The 14,041-nt window shown below is 36.1% G+C and overlaps 1 protein-coding gene across 9 annotated transcripts in view; it reads left to right on the forward strand.

The window, feature by feature from the left end:
- VPS13B (vacuolar protein sorting 13 homolog B) overlaps window positions 1–14,041 on the forward strand; it is a 734,128-nt gene that overhangs the window by 533,674 nt on the left and 186,413 nt on the right. For all 9 annotated transcript variants that reach the window (XM_038555171.1, XM_038555170.1, XM_038555164.1 and 6 more), the window contains one exon: window positions 1,912–2,599. In XM_038555171.1, coding sequence (XP_038411099.1) covers window positions 1,912–2,599 — 688 coding nt within the window. The remainder of the gene's footprint in view (window positions 1–1,911; window positions 2,600–14,041) is intronic.

A 14,041-nucleotide genomic window follows, 5' to 3' on the forward strand; every position in this document is an offset into this window, starting at 1 on the left:
CTATTTTACGGATGAGGTTACATAGCCTTAGGTTTGTAATTTGTCTAAAATCATAGTCAGAAAATAATGCACTTGATCCCACATCCATCTGCCTCTAAAGCCTATAAATGTTTTAACACTACCTAATAATGCCACTACAGAACGCTGTAGGAGAAAAGTGAACTATGTGTGAAGTGCTAGGATCACCAGGCAGGAAAAGAATGAGAACAATTCTCCGACAAGTGTCACTTGTTCTGAGCCTTATTAGATCTGCCAGCTACAGCAAGCTCAGAAGGGCACTCCAGGCAGGGAAGTAGCACCACCATACAGAAAGAATGGTTTAAAAGGACATAGTCCTCAAAGAACAGGACTAAGTTGCTTTTGCTTCAAGTATTTCATGTTGGACTTGTATAACTATGTATCTCCAACCACTTTAAAATCAATAGTCAAGAAATATTTTTAAAATGTTAATGATTGTTACATTATTGTCTTGAATTAGTTAACAGCCTTTAACATTTTCATAAGCAACTCATAATAATTTGTACCATGTGGAAAAATGATACTATATTTATCAATCAAATTAAAGAAAAGCCTAAGAAATGATAAGCAATACTCAGGGAAATGCTTTTCCATTGCTGGTGCTAATATAAATTAATGTAGCCTTTTTTGGAAGGGTGTTGACAGTATCAGTAACTAACCTTAAACTTTCTTGTACCATTTACCTAGTAATTCCACCTCTAGGAGCCTGTTCTAAAGAAAGATTATTAAATATTTTTCACAGAGGTTTGTTGGCAAAGATTAAAAACTGGAATATCCAATTATATGAAAATGGTTAAACAGATGTTCCTAACACTAATGAAGTATTATGCAGCTTTTTAAAACAGCTATGAGGAGTATATTAGCATTTGCCAGATTGGGGTACAGTTTGGCACTCTGGTATGATCATAACCAAATAGGGGCCGGAGGGGGCACCTTTGCACAGGTGGGGAAAAAATACTGACAGGAAGTGCACCAAGATATTACCACTGGTTATGTTTGGTGATAAGATGGCAGTTCGGAGGATTTTGTTTTTTTCTCAGATTGTCCATGATTTCAATGAATCTGTTACTCGGATGAAAAAGCAAGTGAAACATCTGTGTCTCCAATAGCATATCACAAACTGGGTGCTTGGAGAGACTTAAGAAAGGGAAACCAGAGAAGCAAAGCAGAGATCTCAGTGCTCAGCGCTGCCACCAAGTTGTTCTTTGTTCACCATGTAGGGAGTGGTTGATGGAAAATTTTGAGAATGAATAGCCTTTAGGGCACAAAGGAAAAATCCACCTTTGAGGACTTTAATTACTTACATTTTGCTTCATCACTTACGTTTACTCTTGTTTCAAGCCCTACTGTAGAGAAAAATAAACTTCATCTTGAATAAAATAATTCTATTTTAGTTTACTTTTCTTTGTCCTTCATAATTTTTAAGACTGCTGACTTTTCTCTCCTTCCTTCCTACCCAAACCTTACAAATTAATTCTGTAACGACAAGAGTAAACAATATAAACTACATCTGCCTAAAATATAATTTCAACCAATAGTAATCATGCTTTGGAAATCAGTTTATTGCACTATTTGAAAAATCAATCTGAAGAATACTAATATAATTCTTTAAAGAGACATTTTAAAATGCATACTACTGTTAGTCCAAAGAAAGGAAGTCTAACTCAAAATAAGAGTTAGATGTCTATTTAAATAATAGAAATGCACATTTGATGCTTTCTTAAGTATTTCCTTGACATTTTAATATGAATAGTTTTTTGAACAGTCATTTTGTTTCTATGATCACTCTGATACAAGTTACACTGCTAGAACCATTTTAACCTCTTTATTACATCCTTTATATAGTAACACTTGGAATGTAACTAGTTTAAAATATTTTCTTTTTCCTTACAGATCTCTAAACAAGAACAAAAAAAAATGGATACATTTGATGGAAGCATGGCTGAAACCTCATCTCGGTACAGTGGTGCCCAGGATAGTGGAATTGGCAGTGACAGTGTTAAAATCAGAATAGTACAAATAGAACAGCACAGCGGTACCAGTCAGCATCGCATTGCCCGTCCCTCACGCCAGTCATCAATTGTAAAAAATCTCAATTTTATTCCCTTTGACATATTTATTACTGCGAGTAGAATCTCACTAATGACTTATTCCTGCTCGGCCATACCCAAATCAAAATCGCAAGTACATAAGGATAATGAAAAAACAGGCAAGAGTTCATTAAATCTCCCAGAAGTTGACTCAGATGTTGCTAAGCCCAGCCAGGCATGTATTTCTACCGTAACAGCAGAGGATCTCTTGAGCAGTAGAGTATCTTTTCCTTCAGGGAAAAAAATAGGGGTCATCTCTCTTGAAAGTCTTCATGCATCCACAAGGTCATCTGCTAGACAGGCACTTGGTATAACTATTGTTCGGCAGCCTGGACGAAGAGGAACTGGTGACTTGCAGCTGGAACCTTTTTTATACTTTATTGTGTCCCAGCCTTCTTTGCTTCTAAGCTGTCACCACAGAAAGCAGCGAGTGGAAATATCCATTTTTGATGCTGTCCTTAAAGGGGTAGCCTCTGATTACAAATGTACAGGTAAGAGCCTTCGAATTTACTGGAATGCTAATAACTACTACACACTAAGTTTTATTCCCATTGTATCAAGATCGATCAAACAGAAAACAGCTGGCAGACCAGACAAGACTTTTCTCTGTAGAATATGTAAATATGTAAAGTTCATGTCCCACAGCTGAATCATGTGTAAGTAAATGTTTGAACTGTATCAAGGTTTAGCCTCAGCGTTCTTACCGTGCCTCTGAATATTCTTTTTTTTTTTTTTTTCAAGAGCTGAATGAAACAGGGGTTCTCTCTGGCCTGTAGAAATGCTTAAGAATTTCCAGTGATTGGGAAGTAAAGCTTTTTTTCATAGTAATAGCCTATAGGTATGCTTTTCATATTAATGTAGCTGTTCAGGTTGAAAAAAAAAACTTTAGAAAATGAAGTTTATTGTTTGGTATTCTTTTGATCTAATCATCTTGCTGTAACAGCATTATATTAAATGTATTTGAGAAGGTTTATTATAAGATAAGATGGTTTGAAGATGTTTATACATGTATAACAAACACATTTATTAGTAGTATTGGCCAACTGGCTTTTATTTCTCCATCCATACCTTTCTTATAACCAGAGAGAATCCTATATTATAATAATTATATTGAACTTCTGAAGCTTGTTACCTTTTAAGAGTAAGAAGGTGATCAGGCGTTCAGATTTAAAACATATTGGCTATTAAATGGTAAGGGCTAATGGAAACAGGGTCAAACAGGGTATAGAGAGACCTTTTCCTTGAATTAATGTAGAATTAGAGAATTGGCTGGAAAACTGGACAGGGAAGGGTATCCTGGCCATCTAAGATTTGGTATCAGAAGACGGTCCTAGCAAGCTCAGGTATAAATCAGGCATTTTATTGCTATCAGGTGGTCTCATCTAGCAGATGGAAGCCAGCAGTGAGGCATTTGGAGAATTTGTCCAATCTGGAAGTCAGGCTGATTCATTCTTGGCATTGAGGAGAACCATTTTTCACCGCAGGCTTCTGGAGATTAGATGGCTGGTGTGGGGATCAGGATTCATTTCAGCCCAAGGTCGGAGGATCCCTTGGCTCTTGCTGAAGTGTAGTACAAGTCCCCCACTTTAGAAAAGGATAACTAGCCAGTTGCTAAGGAAGAGCAACCTGGGGCGCCTGGGTGGCTCGGCGGTTTGGTGCCTGCCTTTGGCCCAGAGCATGATCCTGGAGTCCCAGGATCGAGTCCCAGGTCAGGCTCCCTGCATGGAGCCTGCTTCTCTCCCTCTGCCTATGTCTCTGCCTCTCTCTGTGTGTCTCATGAATAAATAAATAAAATCTTAAAAGATTACAGGGTGCATATCAAAGATGTACATTTGAATTACAATTAGTTCTTAGGTTGAAATATAAAGTGCTTTCTGTTTAAAAAAAAAAATCCTTGGGGGCACCTGGCTGGCTCAGGGAGCATGCAACTCTTGATCTCAGGGTTGGGAGTTTGAGCCCCATGTTGGGTATAAAGATTACTTAAAAATAAAATTACCTTTCTTACACAAAATGTATCTTCTTGGACATTTACATTATCCAAAAAGAGTTATCCGTATAAGGGCAGCCCTGGCGGCTCAGCTGTTTAGCGCCACCTTCAGCCCAGGGTGTGATCCTGGAGACCCAGAATCGAGTCCTGCATCGGGTTCCCTGCATGGAGCCTCCTTCTCTCTCTGCCTGTGTCTCTGCCTGTGTGTGTGTGTGTGTGTGTGTGTGTGTCTCATGAATAAATAAAATCTTTAAAAAAAAGTTATCAGTATAAATATCATATTTCTTAAAAATTAATTTCATTATTTGGAAACATTTATCAGAAAGTCAGTAGTTAAAATACAATGCTAATTGAAAAAGCACCTAGCACATACTGACTACTTATTTTGTGCCAAACATTGTACTAACTTCTTCAAATGTGTTATCTCGTTTAAACCTTTTAACAACTCTATGGGAAATGTTATGTATTATCCCATCTTAGAAAAGAGGAAACTAAAGTTTGTAGAAGTACTTGTCCAACATTACAAACCTAGCAATAGACAGAACTAAAATTCAAAACAAGATTTCTTGGACTCAGTATTTGCACAGATCCAAAAAGAAAAAATTGGTTGGACTCCTGAGTCTGGTCTCTCGACCCATATGCATCCCAGGAGTGGAAAAGAAATGTGAATCTGCAGTTCTCTGTGAGCCTTTGTTGTCCACACCAGAACATGCAAATAGTTCTGTCTGTAACATTGTAACTGGTGAATTTTTGTATGTTAAATGTGTTGTGATATGACTACACAGTACAGTCTCTCTTGGTAATATGACAGACCTGAGTTTAACCTCTAACTCTGTTATTTTCAAGATGCATTCCTAACACATGGGGCAGTTATGAAACTGAAAATAGGTAATTCATGAAAATACTTAGCATTCAGTCAAGCAAAATAGTAGGCCTTCATAAATGTTTGCTGTTACTGCTTTAGCTATTATTATTATTATATAGCAGAACAATTATGAAGCAAAAGCCTAGAATTTAATATTGGCCTTGCCAGGAAATACAGGATGATCTCAACCAGGTAGTTCACTCTCTTGAGGTTCTATTTCCTTATCTGTTATATGTGATAGTTATAAGTCCATTCCAGTTCTAAAGTTCCAGTATTCTGTAACTTGGAATTCATCTCCCCATATTCACCTTCCTAAAAATATTTTAACTATACTGCTTCAGCCTCAGGGAGTTGACATCTGTAAGTGAGTACCCTATCAGAATAAAAATTATTTTAACTTGTTTTAAATATGGAAATTTTCTTTTGACATTCTAGTGGAACACAAACTCATTTATTCAATATTTTAAATACATAAATTTTATTAAATGTTAAGTTATTTTTTAAAAACTGATCTGGGGAAATTTCTGTCTTAAATTGGTCCACTTTAGTGAACAATCCAAGTCCCATTACCAATTTAGTTAATCAGAAACATTTCACATAGCACTTTTCCATCCTGAAGGAAAGACTGTTACACGTCCAGGGTTCTTTTGAAGCCCTGTGATCATGTGGGCGAGAAAACAGAAAAATATGAATGCCTATAATATTAATATTCAAGGGGAGTAGAAGCAGTAAAGTAGAGGTGGCTGGTTTCATTTCTGGATTCTAAAGTGAAACAGTCACTACAGTGTCTTAATTGGAGGGATAAAGAGGGGTATCACCATGAAGCTAACTTTGTAAGAAAGGTCCAGAAAAACTTCATAAGTTAATAATGAAAGAGGTGACATATTATATCTTTCTGCAGTATTTATATTCTTATTATTTATTTATTGAGATATAATACAGTATTATATTAGTTTCAGGTATACAACCTAGTGATTCAACGTTTGTATACGTTGCGAAATGGTCACCACAGTAAGTCCAGTTAACATCTGTCACTTCATAAAGTTAATACAGTGTTGTTGACTGTATCCCCCATGCTGTATTTTTATCCCCAAGACTTAACATATTTTATACCCGGAGGTTTGTACATCTTAATTTCCTTCACCCTTTAGGGCCTCCCCTTTGGCAACTGCCAGTCTGTTTTGGGTATCTGTGAGTCTGGGTTTTGTTTTGTTTTGTTTAGATCCCATATATTAAATAAAATTATATGGTATTTGTCTTTCTCTATTTGACTTATTTCACTTAGCATAATACCCTCAAGGTCCATCCATGTTGTCAAAAGTAGCAAGATTTCATTTATTTTAATGGCTTAGTAGTTTTCCAGTGTGTGTGTGTGTGTGTGTGTGTGTGTGTGTGTGTGTGTGTATGATGTATACACATGGTAGCTTTAACTTTCTGAGGAACCTTCATGCTATTTTCCATAGTGGCTGCACTAATTTACATTCCCACTAACAGTGTTCAAGCATTTCCTTTTCTCTACATCCTCACCAACACTTTTTATTTCCTCCCTTTTTGGAAATAACCATTCCTGCAGGTGTGAGGTGATATCTCATTGTGGTTTTGATTTGCATTTCCCTGATGATTAGTGACATTGAGCATTTTTTCAGATACCTGTTGGCCATCTGTATGTCTTCTTAGGAAATATGTCTATTCAGATCCTCTACCCATATCTTACTCAGATTGTTCACTTTTTAGTTAAATTATATGAATTTTTATGTATTTTGGATATTAACCCCTTATTAGATATGTCATTTACAAATGTCTCTTCCCATTTAGTAGGCTGTCTTCAGTTTGTCCGTGGTTTCCTTCACTGTGCAGAAACTTTCTAGTTTGTTGTAGTCCTTTGATTAGTTTTGCTTATATTTCCTTTGTTCTGGAGTCAGATCTAAAAAGATATCACTAAGACTGATATGAAGGAATTGCTGCCTATGTTTTCTTCTAGTAATTTTATGGTCTGAGGTCTTACATTGAAGTCTTTAATCCATTTTGAGGTGATTTTTATAGATAGTATAAGATAATGTCTAGTTTTTCATTCTTTTTGCACATAGCTGTCCAGTTTTCCCAACACCATTTACTGAAGAGACCATCCTTTCCCAATTGTATATTCTTGCTTTCTTTGTTGAACATTAATTGAATATATATGTGTGGGTTTATTTTTGGGCTTCCTATTTTATCCCATTGATCTATGTGTGTTTTTATGTCAATGGCATACTGTTTTGATTAGTGTAGTTTTGTAGTATACTTTAAAATCTGGGAGCTTGATATCTCTGGCTTTGTTCTTTCTTAGGATTGCTTTGGCTATTCATGGTCTTTTAGGATTATTTGTTCTAGTTGTGTGAAAGATGCTATTGGAATTTTGATAGGAATTGCATTGAATTTGGAGATTGCTTTGGTGGCATAGACATTTTAATAATATTAATTCTTTCAGTCTATGAGCATGGAATATCTTTCTATTTATTTGCATCATCATCAGTTTCTTTCATCAGTGTCTAAAGTTTGCAGTTTACAGGTCTTTTACATCCTTAGTTAAATTTATTCCTATGTATTTATTCTTTTTTATGTAATTGTAAATGGAATTTTTTCCTTGATTTCTCCTTCTGTTACTTTCATTATTAGTGTATAGAAACATAACACACACCTATTTTTATATATTAATTTTTTTAGCCTACAACTTTACTGACTTCATTTATTACTTCTAACAGTATTTTAGTGGAGTCTTTAGATATTATTCCCCTGTCTTCTTTCCTGTGTGGTTTCTGATGAAATCCATGGTAATCACAATCATTATTTCCATATATGTAATGTGTTGATTTTCTCTAGTGGCTTTCAAGACTTTTTTTCTCTATATTTGTTTTCTAGAGGTTGATTATAATGTGTCTGCTTAAAATTCTACTTAAAATTCCTTAAGTATTTTTCTGCACTAATCCTTCTCCTCTTTTTGAGGGATACCAATGTTAAACTTTTTAAAATTATTACAGAGATCCCTGAGACTATTTTTTTTCTTTTTTCCTATTATCTTTCTTCTTCTCTATTCTTCATATTAGATAATTTCTATGGAATATTCCAGTTCTAAAATGTTTGGTTCTTTTCTGTAGTTTCCATTTCTCTTCTGAGAACTTCTACATTTCCACTCATTTCAAGCATGTTTACCTCACCTCATGAAGCATATTTATAATACCTGCTACAGTCTTAAATGCTGTGTCACTGCTGCCATAGCACAGCCATTGCACTCTGTGCCCCCATCCCCATACACTGTGCCCACTCTTGGGGCAAAACCAGGGGAGAAAAAAGAAATATAAAAGGCAGCAGAGTTTCCTGCACCTCTGAAACATCAGGGGCCTTATTTCCCAGACATAAGGACTTTGGCTGTTCTTGCCATCATTGTGACCACAACCTAAGACTCCCTCTCAGTCAACATTGGAAGAGAAAAGAGAAAAAAGAAAAGAAAATGGGAAACCCACCATTGTAGGTGTCACATCCTCAAGTCTGACTCCCCTCCCCAATCTGCTTTGCTCTTGTTTACTTTTTAGAGTCCTCAGGCATTTGTGTTTTGTATTTTCTCTCAAGTTTTTGATTGTAAGCAGCATGAGAGTTAGATTGCATTGAACTTATTACAATTTTGGCTGGCACCAGAAGTCCTGCAGTTTTAAAACAATAAAATTATTTTGTAGTCTATTAGCCAAGACATGGTCTTCTGAGAAACTTAACACAGGATTTCCTCCAAAAGTGATACTTTGAGTATCTGAACATGATCTTTGCTTAATGGTGACATGGGCAGAATCAAGTTAATGCTGACAACTCCCCAGGAGCAGCTCATTCATTATAGTATATTAACTGATCTGTGCTCATAGATGTAAAGGGTGGTAATTTTGTTCTTTCTCTGAGTTCCTGAGGGATATCCTTTCATAGATTTTTAAATCAAGTTAGAAGTTAGAAATGCTGTGAAATTCATTGTCCATCACGTCAATCGGCCTTCTTCTCAGCACATGTGACTGATACATATGTGTGTATATTATATATGCCATTTATGCACATACCTATTTTAAAAAACCTAAATTCTATTAGAGGCTACCCAGAATAGATGATAAATGAAATCTATATTTGTACCTGTACCTACATCCTTTTTTTTTTTTTTTTTTTGGAAACCTAAAATAAAACAGAAGTGAAGACAACTGTTTTTTTTTTTTAAGATTTTTATTTATTCATCAGAGACACAGAGAGAGAGAGAGAGGGGCAGAGACACAGGCAGAGGGAGAAGCAGGCTTCATGCAGGGAGCCTGACATGGGACTCGATCCTGGGTCTCCAGGGCCACACCCTCAGCTGAAGGTGGCGCTAAACTGCTGAGCTACCTGGGCTGCCCAAGACAACTGTTTAAATTTTGAAATGTTAATAAAATATCCCTAATCCTCATAATTTAGTGATCTTAAATTATACCAGCTATACCTGTAAGTATATAGGGTGGTTTGTTTTACCCTCCGTAATTTAAAAAATGGCAGTTTATCTAAAGCCTAAATTATCAACTTGAATTCTTATGACTGTTAATATTAATAACCTATACATGATCTTCCATGTGGTCCAGGTAGATAATATATCTGTGAGCCAATACGTTTCTTCTTAAAATATTACAATAATGTGACAGTGGCTTTCCCGTGCCCTTACCTGGAGCAACCTCTGACAGAAATGAGATCTTCTGCCAGCACCTTTATATGTAGCAGCTGTAATAATGGCGGTTCTCATTTAAATAAAGGTGGTGTATAGTTGTTTTTAACCTAATCTTATTAGTTGTGTTTATAAATACTTAAAATTTGGTATTTATTTTGTTTAAGGTAATGGAGTCCAGATTTGAAATTGCTTCATATCTTGACTATGCGGCCCAGGGCAGACTTAAAAAGTCATTTTTCTTCTTGTTTGTTTGGGGCTTTTTGTTTGTTTTTGAAGAAATGACTGTGCCATCTGGTCAGTTGGGAAAGAGATGAGCCATTCCATGGGAATCCGATGAACCCCCTTAGTTCCTCAGCAGTCAGGTAGTCCAGTGGCTTAGTACTCAGTGTGTGACAGGACTAACCAGTTGGAAGACAGCTACTTCCACCATCCTGTAGCTTCTTTACCTTACTGGAATTTTTCAAACATTGGCTAGACTAAAATATAGAAATTAAACTCAAATACAATTTATACTGAAAGATCAGGTAATAACACATTTACATGTGTGACAGAAATATCCACAACATGCTATCTGTAGGATGGGATACTTGCCACATTTTAAAGTTTTATAAATATTACCTATATGACTTCAGGTCTAATTGAGAGGCAAACATGGAATAGAGAGAGTGGGACCCAGTCCTGAGTTCTAATCCCAGCCCTGCTGCATAACAACCATGTGACCTCAGACAAGTTATTTCATCTTCCTAAGGCTCGGCTCCTTATCTAGAATATGTGGAGAACACTGGTAGCAACCTCCCAGAGCTGATGTGAGAATTAAGTGATGTGTATGGAACTCTCAACTAAGTGTGTAGCACGGGGCTCCAGAAATGTTAATATTGTTGTTGCTTTTATCATCATTGTTAATATCTTTAAGTTGAGTTTAAAATAGTGGTTGTAATTGGCCAAAAAAATTCACATCATTTTAGTGCAATTTATAGCTGTTGTGTAGTTTGAAATTTTTCAGTTGCAGTAATTGGCTTCTTTACCCTTTCATGAATAGGTCTGCAGAAAATGTGCCAAAGACATCTGAGTAAACCAACGGTTGGAAAATCATAAACTGCCTTCTTACACCTCATAAATCATATCTTGATTTCATTTAGTTATTGTGACTTTAAGAGAAGGATCGAATTACATGTCTTTTTAGAATTAAAGGTTTTCCTAATGTTTCTGGAAAGGTTTAGAATTAACCTGTGACTTTAGTGTCATAATGATCACAACTTGAACATTTATCTGAAAATTTAGCTGCTGGGAACATTTCTTGCCGGCCAGTAATATGAAATGAAATTATTACTTTGACAGAAATCAGCAAGTAAGTAGGTCTCATAAAAGGAACTCTAGTGTATCACTAAGGGAGAGTTGTGGGGAGAATGTTAAATAAGTTGATCCAGCCAGCAGGGGGAATTAACATATGGGGAAGGATATTGGAATGGAAATCAGAAATTCTGACTTGTAGTCTTGGCTCCAATACCAAGATTCTTTGATGCAAATAACTAAATTTCTTGGTGCCATAATTTCCTTATCTCTAAAATGGGTATAATAACATCTGGTCTTTGTAGTTTCATAGCTTAATCTCAGCTCTAATGAGATATTTATGAAAAGTCTTGGAACTGTGAAATACTCAACTGTAAGTGGGGACTTACGTAGTTATTAGCAGTAGAAGGAAGAGTTAAATGGACCTTCCTTTCTGAACATGAGAAAAAAACTAGTATCCTGGCCCTTTTGGCATCCATATCAATCATCAGCATTTACTTAAAATGAATGGGACATGGGAGGAATCATTTGAAGACAAGGAGTTAGTTGACTTTCAATGTGAAATAACTCGGACTTTGCTCAGAATAGACAAGAGGCTTACAATTAGGATTAGTTGATCTTCCTTGTATGACTACACTTTTTTAACTGAACAGCACCCTGGTTTTACTTGCACTGAATTTTAATTAAATGTCCTGTAAAACATCTGAAACCCACATTAGAATTTAACATGAAAACAACCAGATAGGAAAGGGGTCAATAATACCACAAAGCAGCGTAGAAAATAAGTTAACAGGAATTCATTGAATGATATTTCAGATATTATTTGCTGGTTAGTATCATCAAATATAAACAATGTATCTCCTTTTAGCAAGATATGGAAGACTTGGTTCTAAAAGTAAGAGCCAATTGGCACTGATAATCACACATCACAGCAGCCATTTTAATCCTTCCTCTTCTTCTTCTTCTGGGCTGCAAGCTTGGGATTTCAAACCAAGAAACCTCCTCTTCCTCTTCCCATCACATCTTATGGAATACAAGATACAATGCATGGGAAAAAAGGGTTTATGGAGTTAGCCGAATGCCTGGGTATCAACAGGAAGATGGTGGTGGCACTTACCTTGCATCCATAGCAATTTAGAATTGGTTTCTTGGTTGATTTTGCTGCTCTGACATTGAATTGCTTCTGTGTTTTAAAGATCTAGGTTCCTTCACAATATAATTTTTAGGCATTTTAGGTTTTTTTGGACCACATTTGCTTCTGTGGCTACATTTAAAAAAAAAAAAAAGAAAAGAAAAGAAAAGAAAAACATAGCAATTTAAGCTAAAGACCATAGAAGACATATAGAAAATATGAGAAACCCAGTAAGCCTGTTTGTAGCTTTGCCTTTGTTTTATATACGGTGGTCAAAAGGTGACTGTTGGGAATCCCTGGGTGGCTCAGCAGTTTAGCGCCTGCCTTCAGCCCAGGGCGTGATCCTGGGGTCCTGGGATCGAGTCCCACATCAGGCTCCCTGCATAGAGCCTGCTTTTCCCTCTGCCTTTCTTTCTCTCTGTGTCTCTCATGAATAAATAAAATATTAAAAAAAAAAAAAAAAAGGTGACTGTTCTGATTGTGACCTCTCCTTCAGGCAGTGAACAGTTCCAGCCATTGGGTACAGCCAAACCAAGCACAACCATGGCTTCTGAAAGAGGCTTCTTTGGAGCTTTAACAATACACATTTCCTAGGTAGAGGTAAACAGATCTAGATCCTCCAAAGATACTTTTCTATTAAGAAACACCTTCGTGTATTCTTGGCACAAAAGGATTAAGCTAACAAACCATCTAGGAACATCTTGTCAGTGAACTGGGAGAGAAGAAGATAGAAAGGGGAATCTCTCTAATGAATAGGTCTGCAGAAAATACCCTACTACCCTGATTCTTTTTCAGGTATTTTCCTTCTACTCTGGCTAGCTGTGAACTCTGCTTGATCTTCTTTAACAAAAGAAAGCTTTGTGAAATTGAAATTCTGATGCACTCACCATGTTATTGGACACTTAAAATTATTTTAAGGGGTCATTTCAATCTTTTCTTTGTATAAAAGTTGATACACCCAGGGACCTTATAAAAAGTAGTCTTGAACTTCCAGTTTAAAAATTGGAAAGGAGTCTATTTTGGCTTACAGATGATTTACTTCCCTGATTCATACATAGGCCAGATACTTATAAGGGATGGAAAAGAAGGTAAGAATATAATTTTGATAATTATCAGAACCAAAGTCCAGGAAAATTGTCAGATCAATGATTTCTCCTCAGGCAGGAGTATTTAATAGAGAAGTAAAATACGTTGACTAGTATTTTAAACCTAAGTAGTTATTATTTTAAGAATTAAATATAAATAAGCTTACTCTATTTTTAAGATCAAAATTGAGTATAATTACCACTAATAAACAGTGTTTTCTTTTTTACCTATTAAATTCCTCTTATTTCAACCAGTGATAAAAAAGATTTTTCAGAATTACAAAGCAAAAACAAAAACTGGGAGTAGACACTTGAAACACACTGTACACATATACTCCTATTTTCTTTAAAGATTATGTTTTAGAAACAAAATAGTGACTGTTCATTGAACTTTTACCATGACATGTCCTACACAAATCATGTTACACATAGTAGCTGATACAATATTCTCAACAATCCACAATCTAGTGTCTTACCCCATTTTGGAGACTATAGAAACTGGGACTCCATGAAGTTAAGTAGTTTACTCAGTTTAAGGAGTCAGGACTTAAACCCAAAATCTTTCTTTAAAAAAAAAAAAAAAAAGATTTTTATTTATTTATTCGTGGGAGACACATAGAGAGGCAGAGACACAGGCAGAGGGAGGAGCAGGCTCCATGCAGGGAGCCTGACGTGGGACCCGATCCCAGGAGCCCAGGATCACGACCTGAGCTAAAGGCAGACGTTCAACCGCTGAGCCACCCAGGTGCCCCAAACCCAAATCTTTCTGCCTCCAAAGTTCATATTCTTTTCATTATCCTGAATTTTCTACTGTGTTATAAACTGACATAAACTGTCCTATAGAACAAAATGTGAAAAAGATCTTTGACAGT

This window comes from Canis lupus, chromosome 13 (genome assembly GCF_011100685.1).
Source record: "Canis lupus familiaris isolate Mischka breed German Shepherd chromosome 13, alternate assembly UU_Cfam_GSD_1.0, whole genome shotgun sequence".
In the NCBI taxonomy this organism is placed as follows: Eukaryota; Metazoa; Chordata; class Mammalia; order Carnivora; family Canidae; genus Canis; species Canis lupus.